This window comes from Streptopelia decaocto (assembly GCF_964273445.1).
Source record: "Streptopelia decaocto genome assembly, chromosome: 1".
NCBI classification, from domain to species: Eukaryota; Metazoa; Chordata; class Aves; order Columbiformes; family Columbidae; genus Streptopelia; species Streptopelia decaocto.
The window spans coordinates 136,628,644-136,645,441 of record NC_138663.1 but is presented as its reverse complement, the minus strand read 5'-3'; the positions used below and the strand labels follow the sequence as shown (position 1 = coordinate 136,645,441).

The following is a 16,798-nucleotide window of genomic DNA, read 5'->3' as shown; positions in this document are numbered from 1 at the left end:
CACACAAATTTAGAACCAGCAACAGCAATATCCTTTGAAGGAAAACAGCAGTGATTTTTATTATTGCCTTATATGAGTTCAGAATGTTGCAAAGTTAAACAAAGCAATTATAAAGCTGGATATTTAAAAATACTTAATATTTCACAGTCTCCTTTGAGATGAATCAGGTATCCAAACATCTGGGGACTGCGAAATCCATCAGGAAACACAGACAGATGAGACACATCAAGACAGGAAGGTTCAGGGCTGCCATCGGAGAGACAAGGAGCAGCAGGAGATTCCCGCAGCTTCTTTTGGGTAAGAACTGTTAGTACTACATGGATGTGTACACTAAACAAAAAGAGGAAGAAAAAGAGAGGGCTAAAAAAGGTTTTTGCAAGTCTCCTGCTGTTCTGTGTCTTTCTCACTTTGCTCTGATCTCTCTGTACATGTCACTGGCTGGCAGGATGACTGCTTCCTGATTCATGATTTCATATTTAATTCTTTCTATATAAAAGGAATTTAAAGGAAATTATTACAAATGGTTTGGCCACACTGCATCAAGTCATTGGAAACTATTCCATTACCCCGATGGGTTTTTTCCTCCTTTTTTTTTTTTTTTTTGTCCTTCAGCAGAAAAGTTAGACATTTTCCTAAATGCTTTCCAGACTTGAGCTATTCAAAGATTGCATGTGGAAGGCAAACACAGCCCAGACCTGGAAGAAAGAGGCTCTCACACTTGACACCCCAGTAGCTTGGGGCGTTGCAGGCGGCGTCCTCGGCAGCGTTTCCTTTCAGAGAGCTGTTGCTGCATGGAACTGCTTTGGGTGTAGCAATCCTGTGCTCATCCCACAGGCACTTCATGAAAGAGGCGACTGTTCCATGTTGGGAACGCAGAGAAACCTCTGGGCAGCAGCGGCTGCTGGAGGCGCCCGGATTAAAGCCCCATTGTTTTGCCCACTCCGGCAGTCCTGTGAAACCGCTCCCTGATGAAGCCCCTGTCTGTCCCGTGGTTTAGCAAGAGGCAAAAAAAGTAAATACGGTCGTTCCTGGGAATAACAAAGATATGGGGAAGCAAAGAAAGAGGAAGCAAAAAAAGAAAATCCTTTAATGCACTACGCTTCTTCAAATTCAAATGCCAAGGAGTTGGGTTTCTGGACTGTGGGTTTTTTTGTTTTTCTGACTCCTGGATCTTGCTGTACTAAGGGCTTTGAGGCACTAACAAACACATTGCAAACACAAGAAGGGGTGTTGCAGGAAAAGGGCGTTGAGATCATACTTAATCAAACTTCCTCACATTTTGATAGCTGCAGTACTGCTGTGTATGTCAATCATCTCTTTGTCTTTGCAGTTCTCTGTAGCCAACACAGCTGAGCCACACACTTCAGGCCAAGACCTGTGCATGGCTGATGGGTTTCAGAGGATAAAAAAATCCACCAGGCTAAGTTAATCTCTTTGCACAGGTCTGTCTCAAAGGGGGATGAACTGTATGATCTAAAATCAGGAACTTGTTGGACACCGTAAAATCAGATAAGTTTTGATTCATAGCACAGGCTTCCAAAGCAAAGCAAGCTGAGGCATGGCGTGCCCTCAGCGGGCAATGATGCTGAGCACATTTAAACATTAAGTATTACAAGCTTATCCAAGCGAGACAAAGCTGCTCTTGCTCACACCCATGGACTCTGGAACAGATCAGTGACCGAAGCTCATTCTAAAATCAGTTAGGCACCAAAGAGGGAATGAAAAAATATAGTTAACTGATGAAAAAATGCATCACTTACAATGCAGTAACTCAACAGCATCTCTTTGCACTTTCCAAAGCTAAGCGTGTTTCAAGGGCCAAAAGGAGACAGAAATAATTCCCTCACCTCTTTCTCTGGCTCAGTTTTAGGTAAGAACCTGGCAAAGGAGTTTTGAATAACAAGAGCTGTTGTCACTGTGAGCATCTCCCTTTACTCTCTATTGTTTCTGGTGTACGCTATTCCTGTCTATCCTCTATCTCTCTGTACCCCAAAAAGCATCTCTTCATCTGCCCTGTCCCTACTACCAAATCTGCCAGGATTTTTAATTTTCCTCCCACTTATAGCCCTCTCTCTTCTAACATTCATTGGCAGTCTTCAGTTGTTTTGCTCTCAGAGTAGTTTTTCCAACCTCTCCCTCCTCTATTTCAAACATATTGGGATTTACTCACATGCTTTCTCTGCTCCACCTCTGCCCTTATTCCCTTTCCCCATTTGTTCCCTCTGGTCTCCTTTTTCATGTATCTGCCACACTTCTTCCCTCCCAGCTGTTTCTTTGGATGCATTATCATTAGCTTCTATCAATAACCCAAGGTTGGGCCTGGTCCCAAAACCAGAATTAACTGAAATTGCTGCCAGTGACTTTTAAGGGGCAGTCCTTTCCATGAGCCAGCAATGAACCATGCCACATGGTGTGCAAAGAAAAAGCTGTGCTATTGCGTATTCTCCCTTCTAAATCAGAGACTACAAAATGAAGACTGCAGTCTTGCAGAAAGTCCTTGCAGAAAGTCTTTGTAGCACGTTTTCTATTTTCTTTTTTTTTTTTTTTTTTTTTTGAAGATTAGCAGAACTAAAACCAGCATCCTGGACAAATTCCAGTTTAGGGTGATCTCTTCTGCTATTTCAGATAGATGCTGCATTGTTTTTCCATTTCCTAGACCCAAAGGTTAGGTGGTAAATGGCTGTCACATTCTCTTCAAAGCCAAAACATCAGGTATCAGGGCAGAGGCCTCACTAACTCAGAAGAAAGCACTAGCAACCTTCCTCTCGAGGTACATAATGCCACCTTGGTGTTCCTCACACCTCCCTCTCAGGGTCTTGGTATGCCTGAGGAAGACAAGTTGGGTGAGTGCCATCCTTTTCTGCCCTGTCACCCAATGTGACACTCCCCACAGCTCAAAGAGCCCACTTTTCAGTATTGGGTGATGAAAACAGCTGAGACCCTTCACATTTAATAATAATAATAAAAACAATAATCATACTGAGAACTTCATACCAAAAAGATGATGACGCCAGTGTCATTTAACCACTGAGGGGAGCAGGATGTAGAAAAAGGAGTGGTCAAAGGTATCTCACTGAGTCAAGCAGTGGCAGCAGCAGAGATTGCCATAGCCTATGGCATGCCACCAGTGTGACTCCTGCCACCTCCTTTGCTCTACACAATTCAAACTCCAATCTGAGCAACTCAGTCTTCACTCATGTACAAACACCGGAACATAAAGAGAAAAGCAAAAGGTGTGCTCCTAAGCTGCTCATATTGGAACAGGCTCCCCAGGGAGTTGTCACAGCCCCAAGCCTGACAGTGTTCAAGAAGAGACTGGACAATGCCCTCAGATACATGGTGTGAAGTGTGGAGTTGTCATATGGAGGGACAGGAGTTGGACTCGATGATCCCTGTGGATCCCTTCCAACTCAGAACATTCTATGATTTTGTGATTCTGAGATCTCTGCCAGGTCACCAAACTGGATGAAGGATAAAGAAAGCCAAGCTGAGGGTGCAAAAATCTCATTTCACACATGAACATCCATGCTCCCTTTTAGCCACCAATACTGTCTTGGCATGGAGCATGGAGTGGATGGCACTGCCCAGGGTACGCATGGAACTCTTCCCAGTGTTTCAGACAACTGTGTTGTTGGTAGCTCGCAAAAGCAACTCATCTGAAACTGCTGACACATGTCAAATCCCCCAAGCAGCGTTACTGGCCCAGCCAAGTGAGTTTGAGGAGCCATTTGGCCAGAGCCCATGTGCTGGGGGCCAGCCTCTTGCTCCCGGGGCTGGGATAATTGGACATTGTTCGGCAGCTGAATCAACGCATTGTCGGGCTGTGGGCTTGTCTTGTAGGAATAAGCTAATTAACATACAAACTGCCGAGGGAAGGAGAGGGTCAGCTATGGCCCTCACCCCTTTCTCTCCCCCACCATAAACAGGAGGTTTGTGTGCAACCACAACATCCCAGCACAAGAAGGGGAGAAGAGGTGAGGAAGGGAGATGCTTCTTGACTATTTCACATTCAAACTCCAATATGGTAACCCCCATCAGACATGGGAGAGGATTTTCCTGCCATACCCAGGTTTTTGTTTGCAGTCGGTTCCCCGTGAACTTGCAAGCAACACACAAAGCTGCCTGGAGATCTCAGCAGCAGGCAGCGCCACGCTTGCTGCCTTCTCTCCCTTATCCCGCATCGAGCGAGTTCCCTCTTTTCACCACCACAGCCAAAACAAAAAGCTAAAAGCTCCTGCAGAGACAGGACTGCACTGAGTGTCCCAACCTCCACACCGGTGTCACCATGAGGCAAAGCAAGTTGCACTATTGCTATTAGCCTCTTTTCAAGTAGAAGTGCAGGAATTCATAGAAATGTGGCACTTTAAAAGCTAAAATGTCTTTTCTTAAGTGCAAGAATTGATGTCAGGTGCACCTGCACTGTCCCCTGAATCACATCTATACAAAATCTTTTCATATGCTGCAAATATTCTCTGACAAGATGCAGGAACACATTTTTCTGATTTTCCCTCTCTCTCAAAGAAAACATACATCTCTTTCTCCTTTTTCTACCAATGCCCACTTAAATTTGCTTCATAGGTATATAATGTTGCAAAGAAAAGCCTTGCTGTCACCCTTTGTCCATCTGCTAAGTCCTTCCACCATCCTGCAGTGAGTTCAAAACTAGTATGAGATGCATGAAAAATCCCAAGTAGGGAAACATCATTAGAGCAGGGATAAGTCTCCAAAGCCCTTAGGATCCAGAGCTGCACTTCACGTCTGTCTTTAATGCCCAAGAGCTAACATCAATAATTTAATGAGTGCTTTACATCCGGAAATATGTCACAAACTGCAAAAACAAGACTCACTGCACCCAGCTGTAGGCTGGGAGAGGGCAGCTGTTGAGCTGGGCAGAGCAACGCTACGTGACAGTTTCGGACACTGAGTGAAAAAACAAATCACGGCTCCAGCTGAAATTGCTTCTGGAAAGGGAAAGACACAGCACAGTCTATACATGTGTAAAAAAAAAAAAAAATAAATAAAAAAAATCCCTATGCCATAGAAACAAATGATAAATCAGAACTTTTAAAAAGGATTTGAGTCCTTGTTTTACACTGTGCCCAAATTGCAGCATTTCCCTAAATGATGACAAGTCATCAACTTGACTGAACCAATACTATGCCTGACATCTTCTGAATCACCATTCCTGCAGCAGATTTTTTTGGGCAACTCCCATGCAAATGCTAACCAGACATAAACCTGCTTAGGGTGTAATTGCTGCAAGCACGGCTTAAGGCTGAACAGCAGCACACTCATTGAGCTGCCATGTTTCAGAGCCTAAGTAGTATCCAGTTAATCTTCTCAAATCTTGTTATTGCAGCAGAGTGACAGATGGGTATTCTAGCAAGCTAGAAATGAGGACTAATTAGGACTCCTAGCCCTTCTTTGTATTTATTACATTAGTTCCTTCCCTGCCTCTGAAGCCAGTGTACAAGCAGAGCCCAGGGGCTGCCCCCACCACCAGGCTCTGCCTGCCACCCCGAGGACGGGTCACCTGCGCCTGGCTGATCCAAGGATGGGCATCCTCTGCAGGACGATGTCTAGAGGGGGACCCCAAATTGAAGCTATTAGGATCTGGAATTGAATTTCTTGACTCAGACCGCATTTGTGGCTTTACATAGCAAACCCTGGGCAGCAGTGTGTGAATAGCTCTCACTATCAAGCCAGGAAGAAAGAATAATGGACTCAGTAGATCAAAACTAGCTCTTCCCATTTACCGCTCTTAAGCCTGCCTTAGGTGCTGAGGCTTGATACATTGACTTTGGCAACCTGTGCATGCTGCCATGCTGGAAATAAAGTTATTGAAATGAAGGGGGGGGAAATACAGAAAAAAAACTCCGCAACTAAGTAAGCGGAACTGAAAACCCTTGACAGAAGGTAAAATCCCTCACGTCCCCTCTGTCACCTTGAGCTGTCACCTCAGGCCACACCCTGTGCTCCTTGTAGAGGCTCCAGGACATTTGTTTTAACATTTTTTGCTTCATTCCTCTACCTCGTTGTACTTCTGGTTTCCAGCCGGGACTGGAAAGGAGAGAACAGGATTACAGAAGGAAGCCTCTTGCTCTATTTTTCTGTCTTGATTAGAAGCAGAAGACGCAATAAATCTCACAAGAGAGTTTGTTCTCATTTTGCCTCTCGTGTATCTGAAACTACCTGATTGGAGCAAGGATAAGGAAAATGCCCACTAGGAAAATAAAAAGAGAAAGAGCCAAATGGTGAAGCAGTTCCCCTCTCCAATCTTGCAAAAGGAAAGCAAGCGGTTCAGTCCTGCTGACAGCTTATTTATTTCACACAAGTTGCAGCACAGATGCCAGGGGGCCAGGAGGAGGCTCACCCTGCCCGATCACACCTCTGAACCTCCTGAAGCATGACTGCCATCGCTACCACCAGCACCATAATGAGAGATTAATAGAAAAACAAGCACTAGCTGCACATGGAGCAAAGGGGTTTCCACAGGCTGGTTGTCCCTGTTGTACTGCCAAACTGCCTATCTGCAACAGGACTGACAGTTACGTTCACTGCTAGAGGTGGCAAATACAGAATACTTACAGTATCAAAATATCCCAACTGAAATATTCAGATCCAGATAAACAAACCCTTTTCCTGTTCTCCCAGTGTTCCAGGTTTGTCTCATCAGCATTTTTTGATGAGCCAGTGAATGCAGACAGTGAGATCAGGTACAGATCTATCCTGGATCATCAGCCCTGCATCCCACACACAGAGAAACCTTGTGAGCAAGTCAGCACCTTGCAGGAAAAAAAAAAAAAAAAAAAAAAAAAAGGCAGTAGCTATGCTGCTGTGTTTGGCAAAAACTACAGAGGTATCCTTTAAATTCAGTTTGTGCTGGAGAACCTGACATGGTCTCTCATCTGATACTCTGCGGGAAACAAGTCGCACAACTTAGTTACAGCAGAAGGGTCTCCTTTAATCACATTACAAAACCAAATGTAGACACATTCTCCAATGGAGAAAGCAAAGGACAAGAGATGTAAAACTGGTTTTGCATTTGGTTTGGGGTTTAGTTTTTTTTCTTTCTTTAACTGTTCTGTGCTTTACAGAACTAAGCAAAGCCCCCTGTTCCAGATGATAAATCTTCAAGCTGCTCCTGGCCCCAGAGAGCACAGGAGATAATAGCATTTCCAAAGGCATTTAGGTAGCTAAGCCTTGAGTGTAGAAGAGGGCAGAGAGAGGAGCTGCAGATAAATGGCTATGAACTCAGTTCAGCTGCTCAGGCCGTATTTCTGAGAGCAGCAGCCACAGCTGAGAATCCTGTACAGGGTGCATATTTCCCCTCCTCTTGCCCAGTCTCCATGCTGGAGAAGGGCATGTAACACAGCCACCACAAGAGAGACAAATCCAGCCACAAGTCCCCGGTTCTGTGCGTAGTGCTTTTTGGAGGGCTGTACAACCCCCACCTGAGAAAGGTATGCTGCTTCACAGTATTATTTGTAGGATTTCTATTAAACCAAGGCTATGCACAGCTTTCATACAATGCAGCATATCAGGGTATTATACAAAGCATACATCAGCTTGTTTGAGCTGGCCAGCAGCAAGACTGTAGAAACCATTTAAAGAACAGGGGCTCTTTATGAGAAGACAATTCATTTTCAGCATTAACCTGAGCAGAAAGGATCCTTAGTGCTGTCCCAATTGCATGTTAGTTATTGAGTGGAGCTGCAAGCCTAGGCTGGGAGGCCAAGACCAATTTCTGATGGAAACTGTAGGAATTACTAGGAAAGTTAGAAGAATTAGGAAGCAGGTTGCCAGCAAGTAGAGGGAGGTGATCCTTCTACTCTGCTCAGCACTGGTAAGGCCACACCTGGAGTCCTGTGTCCAGCTCTTGGCTCCCCAATACAAGAAAGGCTTACTGGAGCAAGCCCAGCTCAGGGCCACAAAGATGATTAAGGGACTGGAGTATCTCTCATAAGAACAGAGGCTGAGAGAGCTGGGACTGTTGAGCCTGGATAACAGAAATATCAGGAGGGACCTTAGCGATGTGAACAAATACCTGATGAGATGGAATGAAAAAAAGAGAGACAGGATCTTCTCAGTGGTGCCTGCTGATAGGACAAGAGGCACAAATTTAAAACAACAAAAAAAAATCTACCTGAACATAATACTTTTTTACTATGACGGTGCTCAAAGGCTGGATTGAGTTGCCCACAGAGGCTGTGGAGTCTCCATCTGTAGAGATATTCAAAACTCAGCTAGATATAGTCCTGAGGAAATGTCTCAAGGTGACCCTGCTTGAGCAGAGGGTTTGGTCTAGATAATTGGAAGAGGTCCTTGCCCATCTCAATAATTCTGTGATTCTGTAATATTTTCTGCTGCTATTAAGGTAACTTTACCCATATGGACACTAAATTACTTAAATCAAAGTGGCCATCCAGCCAACCCAGCGTTGTTTGGAACTGGAGCTGTCATGCATGGCATCAGCTGTGGGCAGCAGGATGGAGGTGGGCTAGTTTGAGCCTTGTCTAGGCCGCTGCTCCCAAACGGGAGGACAGCAACTGAGGCAGAGGAACTGAAGGCAAGTGCAAACAGCATGGGTTTTGCTTTATCCCTTTTGGTGCACTGTTAAGATCAAAAGTGCCTCCACCAGGCTGAAAAGCGGGAATCTAATCCAGCTGCAGGGTCGTGTTCAAGGCAGGAGAGTGGGACAGAAGAGGACTAGGACTTCCCTGTCTGCTTAAGTGAGCTGTGCCGAGAGACTTGTAGCATTAGGGACTAAATTCCTTGCTTTCACACACAATAACAGCATTGATTTGGCACTTGAGTGAGGGTGAGGTTTAGTATTGGTGTCTATAACTTTATTATATGCAATGGCCTAGACATTTGACAACAAGCTAGGTCTAAAGCCCATGGTAAATCCTTTCATATCTGCAATCACACTGGTGCAGAAGACCAGAAAGTCTGCTTGTGGTTTCAGATAAATATAGAAAACAGAGGATTACATTAGTGAATTAAGCACTAAAGTTAATAATACAGTCACTGCAGTTGCCTCATGTTATTTAATTTAACACTGAATTCAATTTATGTTATACTGTTCTCTGTGTCCATTGTAAACATGGTGCAGATTTTTCTTTTGTTGACAATGCAAAACACACTGAAGTTATCAGCAGAGAAGCTGAAGGCTCTGGCATATGAACAAAGGACAACTGGAGCTTGGAGCTCTGGGAATGAACAGAAAGTAGACGCTAGTAGGCAACTAGCAACATGAGTTGCCCTTAAAACAACTGGCAGTGGAGCCAATCAGCAGCCTTTATATTGTAATAAGGTATCTGTAGGTTTAAGTGTCAAAGCCCTAAGTGCATCTGGCACTCTGTTGGTGGTTCAGGACTGGAGGCAGACACTGGTAACTCTCCGCCCTTTAATCACCCTCCCTTTGTATTTCACAGTTAGGAAAACTGTACCCAGTGCAGATCAGAGATCCAGTCAAAGCCATGACATGGGCAGTCAGTCTGACAGCCACCCCACCCCATGCCCTTCAGAGCAGGGCCAGGTATACCATTACTGACAGGCTGTTTTCATTTCCCCTATTACTGTTCAAGTAGAAACACCAGAACATAAACTTTTGGCACAACCCTGACTGCCAGCAAATGTTGCTGCTGTAGAAATGCATCACATGTGCAAAGCCCAAATTACAGATGCAAGCTTTCTAACATTTTGTTTGCATCACGAACTCTCCAAACTAGAACAGGGCCTACACCAAAGCTTTGGATCCAAGCACTGCAGACAACTGGGGATCTCCCGAACTACTTGTTCACCATGCCTACATCAGCCTATGTCACACATCCAGCTTGTGCAGTGCCAGTGTTTCATCCACAGCAGTTATTTCCTTGAGCCTTTGAGAGCTGTGGTATCATGAGAACCGAAGTCCCTACTTCTTGATTTCCCAAGACCAGATGAAATCAGCCATCACCAACAAAGAGAAAACATTTACTGAATCAAAATACCTTCTCTAATCTCTAATCTGCAGGTAAGACATGTAATTCCTGCCGTTCTCAGGGGGTGGGGAGTAGGCAGGATCAAAGTGGGGCTTATAGCACGCAAACGACACGAGTGCCTCCTGCAGTGTTTGGTAAGGGAAATGTAAAGCAGAAGGCAGCATGGAAGGGCTCTTTACTCATCACACAGCCCTTGCAATGGAAAGTCAATACAAAACAAGGAGCTGAGCTCGCAACATGGCTTTTTAACTGCAGTAACACTATGCCACAGAGACACAAAAATCCAGCTCCCAGGAACCAGAAACAGATGGAGGAAGTAACACAAACATTGTCTAAAACAAGGAGGAACACTGGAGTAACAGAAGCAGACAGATGGCTTCTGCTCCTGTTGTTCCAAGTGTCTTTTTGCTCTCATTTTGTTGCCATAGAGGCTGATATCTGGGACTTATAGTGCAATGTTCCACCTGTTGAAGTAGGTGGAGAAAAAGCAACTTTTACATTATTAATAATTTCCACACACACACTTTGGCAGCAGAGTTCCTCACTCCTCTGTCCCCTGGACATGCCTTGACAGACTCTGAAAAGGCTAAGGAGCTGTTTTGCCTCCAACTCCAGCCCAGCTCTTCCACCTGCCAATTCATGTACTCAGCCCTCAGGGCCCTTCTGCCACAGCTCTCCTCTGCTGAACGATAATACAGTCCCACTTCTCCCACTTCTTTTGCCCCCAGACTTCAGAGCCCAACTGTCCCTTTTGCTCCCATCACAAAGGTGAGAGAATGCAGCCTTAAATTATCCACACAGGCTGCATGACTACAGCCAGGAACAGACTCCCATAGAGCACAGGTCATGGGGCTTCTTAGTATGTCAGCAGTGTGAAAACGTAGAGCAGATTGCAGCAGAACATCAGATTAAAGATTAAAAATTAAAAAAAAAAAAAAGGACTAATGCATTTCAAGCCAGGCCAAGAATCTGTTCTTGTCCCCTTCTTCTCCAGGCTCCTGCTGCTTCCTTCCTTACAGGAAGACAAGTGTTTGCATAGCCCCAGAGCGAGGTAGGTCAGGGAAGAGATCTGGATTGAAAGCAACCTGGCCACAAAGACAGAAAAAGGTTTCTTTTCAGCTCAATCTGTTCTTGAGACAGAAATCCCTAGTGCCACAGTTTCTAATTTTGAGAGTGGGATGAATGCAGCTCTTCATTCTTCTGCAGCAGATTAAATGGGCCTGTGGCATTTTCATTTTTCCAAGGGGACTTCAGAAAAAAAATGGCCTTGTCTTTTTTCTCCATATTGCCATTAATGATCCTTCAGCAGTTTTCCCAGGACTTCCTGCATGCATCACTAACCAAAAACATCTACCCAAAAGCATGGGCATGCATTCGCTTCAAAACATCAGCACAGGAAAACCAGCTTAAAAAATGTACTAAGTGGACACAAATGCATCTTTGTGTGGCACACACATATACTATGGACTTGCATGCACCCTCACACACATCCCTGCACACTCTTACAAACACATGCAGCTGCACGTGTGAGAAAGTGAAGCCACGTGATCCAGAAAAGCTGCTTCATATCTGAGTAGGGAGTTTAACAATTGGCTCCAAGGGGAGACTGCTCTTAAAGCAAACTGCTTTATTCCTGAGTGACAGGCCTCCTCATCCACCTGGGCACAGATAAGGCAGCTTCACAATGAAACACACGGCATCAGAATCAGGCAGCAGACAGCATGCTAATGGCCTGTTACCAAAACAGCCAAAGAGTATCCAAGGCCAGCTTTTCTTTGTACAAAGTGTATCGCCGCTGAATTACTGTTGTTTTTTTCCCTCAGAAATACTTCCCTAACCTACAGTAAGGTCTTGACCTACAGCAGCTCTCAAAAGTGGTTAAGATCCCGCTTGGGGAGCCAGTGCAAGCCAGAACTACCATGTTTTTATGAGACCACTAGCACTAAATGAAAACTTTCCTTACTCTTTCATTCAAACGTAGTAGTGTGACAAGGCAGAAACCAGTCATTGCGCAGCCACACCGCACAGAAGAACATCATATGGGCTACCCATATTGTTGTCTCCTCCCCCCTATTACAATCCAGAGGCATGTAAGGGTTTCCTCACCTGTCCTCCTATGCTACATTTGCAGATAACAGCTCCCTTTCCCACCCCCCAGCCTCAGGGAGTGCTGCTGGCAAGGAGCCTCAAGCAGAAAGCACGAGCAGGTTGGTGGCTCCAAAGCTCCTCAAGCAAAGCAACTCTTTTTCTGCAGCAAATGACAAACAAAGCCAGTAACTAGCATTAGAAAAAGAGACAGAAAGTGGTTTGGGTGCCACAGACTGAGGATGAGAGGCATTGAGGGAGCAGTGAGGAGTGTGTGGGGGGGTTAAGGGGAAAAGCTGAGCTCATTGCATCTTTACAACACTTGAATAAAGTTTGACACAGAAAAATGTTTCAGTAGAGGAAATAAGCACTAACCTTCTCCTGCATGGGTGCCTATCCATGCCCAAAGCCTGACACTGCTTTCTAGTGAAGCTCTGACACTGCTTTCTAGTGAAGCTCTGACACTCCAAAAGATCATTTACCTCCATGTGTGGATTCAGTGCTGGCAGCAGCAGAAGAGGCACTATGTGAAATCAGATGACTTTTACTCATTGGTATTGCCAGTCACCATTCTTTTATGTCTTATGTGAGATTTTCCTCAAATCTACTGCTATTAAAGTCATTGCTTGAGGATTTTATCGGGAAGGAAGCAAAACTGATTCTTCCCCGAGTTTCTAGCCCTCTTGCCCATAGAAAAACTTGAAAACATAACTCAGATGCAAACTGGAGTTTCAGAAAACAGAATTTATCTCATGATTTTTGTGGCCTGAGTCATGATTTTAAATGCTTAGGAGTGCTGATAGCAGTCTGCCCCCATAAGGAGCATGACCAGTCTCTGTGTAGAGACTGCCAGCAGGAAAAGGCCAAGTAGGGTCAAATGTGGTACTGACAGGAACTGACTTGAATAACAATAAATTCAACACATCTGAGCTTCAAACCAGCTACCAGACAGCAACATCTGTCAGTCACCACTGACCTGGGTCAGATCTGAAGAATCAAATTAGGGTTAAAGGCTTTTGTATCACATTTTTGTCTACTGAGCTACACCACTGTACTTGCTAAAGCCTTTCCATCCACACCTCTCTTAAATACTTTGTAGATTTGCCACAGCTTTTATTGTATTAACATAAAGCTCTTTATAATAGACACTTAGGTACATCTGTCTGGTAAGGGAGACAGTGGGATCTTTTCACCCTTCAATGAAATGCAGCCACCTCTGAAGCAGATCTTGTCATGTTATTAAACAGTTAAATGACAAGAGAGGAAATACTGATACCTTAAGCAGAATATCTTTCTCTCCACTGGAATTTGGCAAGGACACAGGGACTAAGGTCCCTGCTGAAAGCACAAGCTACTCTTCAACAACCACAAGCATGTAGAGACTCAAGATGTGCATCTCCTCCACAAGGCATCACGCAAGCAGTGCAGCACCCCCTAACTGTAACGGCCGTGTACTAATCCCAAGGGAAAAAGCCAAACTGAATTGCCTACACTTACCTCGGCCATCTCCTGTGCTCCCTTTGCCATCCCCAGCACCAGCAAAGCAGGTCTCTGCTCCTCATTGCCTGCGCAATTGTGCAGGACCAGTCACACAAAGCAGCAGCACAGGACACAGTAAAGCAGACCTGAGTGTGAAAGCACAACTGTCTGACTTGTGTCCTGCCTCTCCCAAAATCAACCATGTCTCATACCCTAAATGCTCTTCTAATTTTGTTTCATAGTTACAGGTTGCAAGTTTGTGGTGTCCTGGTGATATCCAAACCTTCATTTCCTTCCAAGATGTCACTTTGGCATACCTGGTCACGTTCTTGTTGATCCTGAGAGCCCTACTAGCAACAAAACTCATATCTCTAATAGACTCACTTCTTCTCCCCCTGTCCTGATAAATTGAATTGTACCAATCTAACTTATACCCTTTCCAACAAACCTGTAACAATTGAGTCTTTCAGTTCTGGATCCCACGATGTGCCATTCAGCAAATAGCATTAGTGCATGAAGGGAAAGGAACTTCATACTCTCCCCCACTGTTCCTCAGCATGGAGGGATAAGTAGGTTGAAATTGTGAACCATCCCACAAATGAGACTTGAGACAATGTCCTCCTTTCTGGAGCTCAAAAAACTATTAAAAAAAAAAAAAAAGAGGTTTCTGCTAATAATTTTGCTGTTCTGGCCTAATTTCAGCTGCAGTGACTATCTTTCTTCCTTTAAAATCTGCCTTGCTGCTTCAGCTGAATATACTGTCTGTGACTGCCTTCCCTGTGTTGTTTTTCAGTGTTCCTGTAAACAGCTGTAATTTTTTCCTCCAGCACAGCAGCTCATATTAGCACTGAATGGAATTTATCTGTTTGTACCTCATGCTCACAAAGTGGTAGCAGTCATTAAGTCTGTTATTTTTGCTATTTCAATTCAATTGCCATTAGGGGCTATGTAAGTTAAAAGATACAGTAGTTGTTAGGGGCGACTCACTATGAAACTGAATGTCTGGTTTTCCCCCATACCTAAATAAATCCACATATAAAACATTTTTATCTTAATGATATATGTACTGCCCTCTTCACTGTGCAACGGAAAGTTCTACTGTTATGTAGTCTATCCGCCTGCCAGTGCCGTTCCACACCGTACTTCATGAGCAAATGGAAGACCTGATTGCACAGCCCTCCCCATACAAAGCTGACCTTGCCACTAGAAGCTTTTTTTGCTCAGAGTAGCCTGACATTGCTAAAAGTTAGTTAATTCAAACTGGAACATAATGCTAAACCTAGAATATAATTCTCACATCAGGGATGGTAACAGGCATATATTTATTTTTCCTTTTGCTAAACTGCAGGTCTTTCTCTATGCCAAACTCTCAACTGCTTCTCTCATCATTCAAGTCTCTTTAAGAAAAATCATTCTGCTCCTTCTCTCATCCAGAACCAGCCATTTCAAGCTCAGGACCCTTTGATCTTATTGCAGTTAAGTCTTGTCTGAGCTGCCATGTTATCATCTGATATCTGGGGGCATGGAGGTCAGGGGGAGGAGGAGAGAAGATAAAGATAACAGGTAAGGTAGTGAAAATATTAGCTCAGCTGCCCCTTACACTGCACACTCATCTCTACTCCACCCCACGCCCCAGTGTCTGTTCTGCCTCCATCCAGCAGCAAAAGGACAATATAGGAACTATACTGGAGTCCAGGAGGGGCAGATGGAACACTCCCAGTTCCTCCTTACAGCCCTGTAGCACTCTAGTCTTGTGGACTTCGGAAGGATTTCCAAGTCCAAGAGGAGGCAAACACTAAGTTCAGTTCTAATTTCCGAACCTAGCTCTCTAAAAGTCTACCCCCTTCCACAGCCAGGTAGATAGGAGAGGGCACCATGATGTACAGCTGGCCACCTCCATCCACACTTAGGCAGCCTGAGAGCCCTAGCCCAGTCTTTTCCCCACATGCAGCTCTACTCATGCAATGGTCATGCAGGCACGTCAACAAAGCAATCTTCTGATTGTTCATTCATTGTGAGTAACCAGGCAGTGACTCCACTTCCCGGGGATAAACCAGCTCCAGGTTGTCTAACCCTCAGCCTTGGGAAGGTCCGGTTTGCAGTCCTACCAGTAAAAAAAAAAAGGGAGACGCGCTCTGCTCCTTTGCTACCAGAGTGAGAATAAAGAGGCATTTACCATCCTGCCCAGAGCTCTCCAGATACTCCGTCAGGTCACAGCCGAATGCGCTCGCGGCTCCCTTCCTCTTGAGTTTCTGCTTGGCTCCCTTGTTCTTCATGAGGTTAGTCCCAAAAGAGGTTCGCTCCCCTCCTGCCTTGCCCCCCTCCCCCCAGCCTCACGCCAGGCAACAAAAAATCTTGCTCTTCTCAGACCACCACCCGTGTCCCGCTCCCAGGGGGTGACATCGGGGGTCCTGTACAGCGTCCAGCTGGAGAAGTAAACATTAATGCCCACCAGATGCTGGGCTGCTCCTGTGGCAGAAGAAGGTCAGGTTGAGAGGAGGCTCCCCAGCTGGCAGCAGCAGCGATCATAGCCCGAGCCCGGAAGGGTTCTCATCAGAGGGAAGTGGGTGGTGGACGGGTGCCCACATTGGAGCTGGCAAGTTGGGGGGCAGGCAATGGTGGGGAGGAACGTCTTTCCCTCAGCACAGTCCCGGAACCCTCCACAGCCACCTTCTGGGTTTTGTCAGCCACGCTGTCGCCACTTCCAGCAGAAACTGTCCCAGTCTGGTCTTCCTTCTCTTGGCTTTCAGAGGAGACTGGAAGTTCAAACGGACTAATGAAAAGGGACCGGGGAAGAGTCTGCACAAGGCTCCTCTTTGGCTCCCCCCCTTCCCCTCCTCCTGCCTTCGGACAGTTAGAGGAATGAGAAACCAGCTTCCTGTCCTGACTCCAGCTCGCTCGCTCTCTCCTTTCCCCCGTTTTACAAATCCTAGGATTATCCAGCTCAAAAAAAATGCTGAAAGGAAGTTAGCTGAGGAGGGAGGCGGAGGACGGTTTTTGGCAGTAAAGTGCGTGTGTGTGTGTGTGTGTGTGTGAGCGCGCGTGTGTGTGCAAGAGGCTGAGGGAAGGCGGGGAGAGGAGTTGGGGAATGGGGCTGGGGCCGAGGGGAGGAAGAGGGCAAGCCTGTCCTGACAGTCGACAGATAACGGACTGCCTGAGAGGAAATCACTGCCAGCCCAGCCGAGCCCAGCCGCAGCCTGCGGCGCGGACAGACGCTTCCTGCGTTACCAACGCTTGGCTCTGAAAAG

At 45.6% G+C, this 16,798-nt stretch overlaps 1 protein-coding gene across 2 annotated transcripts in view; it reads right to left on the bottom strand.

Moving 5' to 3' along the window:
• The window catches only part of ARHGAP31 (Rho GTPase activating protein 31), a 60,928-nt gene extending 44,475 nt beyond the window's left edge, over positions 1-16,453 (bottom strand). For both annotated transcript variants that reach the window (XM_082052427.1, XM_082052428.1), the window contains exon 1: positions 15,727-16,453. In XM_082052427.1, the coding sequence (XP_081908553.1) occupies positions 15,727-15,826 (100 nt within the window). In that variant the 5' untranslated portion in view covers positions 15,827-16,453. The remainder of the gene's footprint in view (positions 1-15,726) is intronic.
• Between the last annotated feature and the right edge of the window lie 345 nt (positions 16,454-16,798).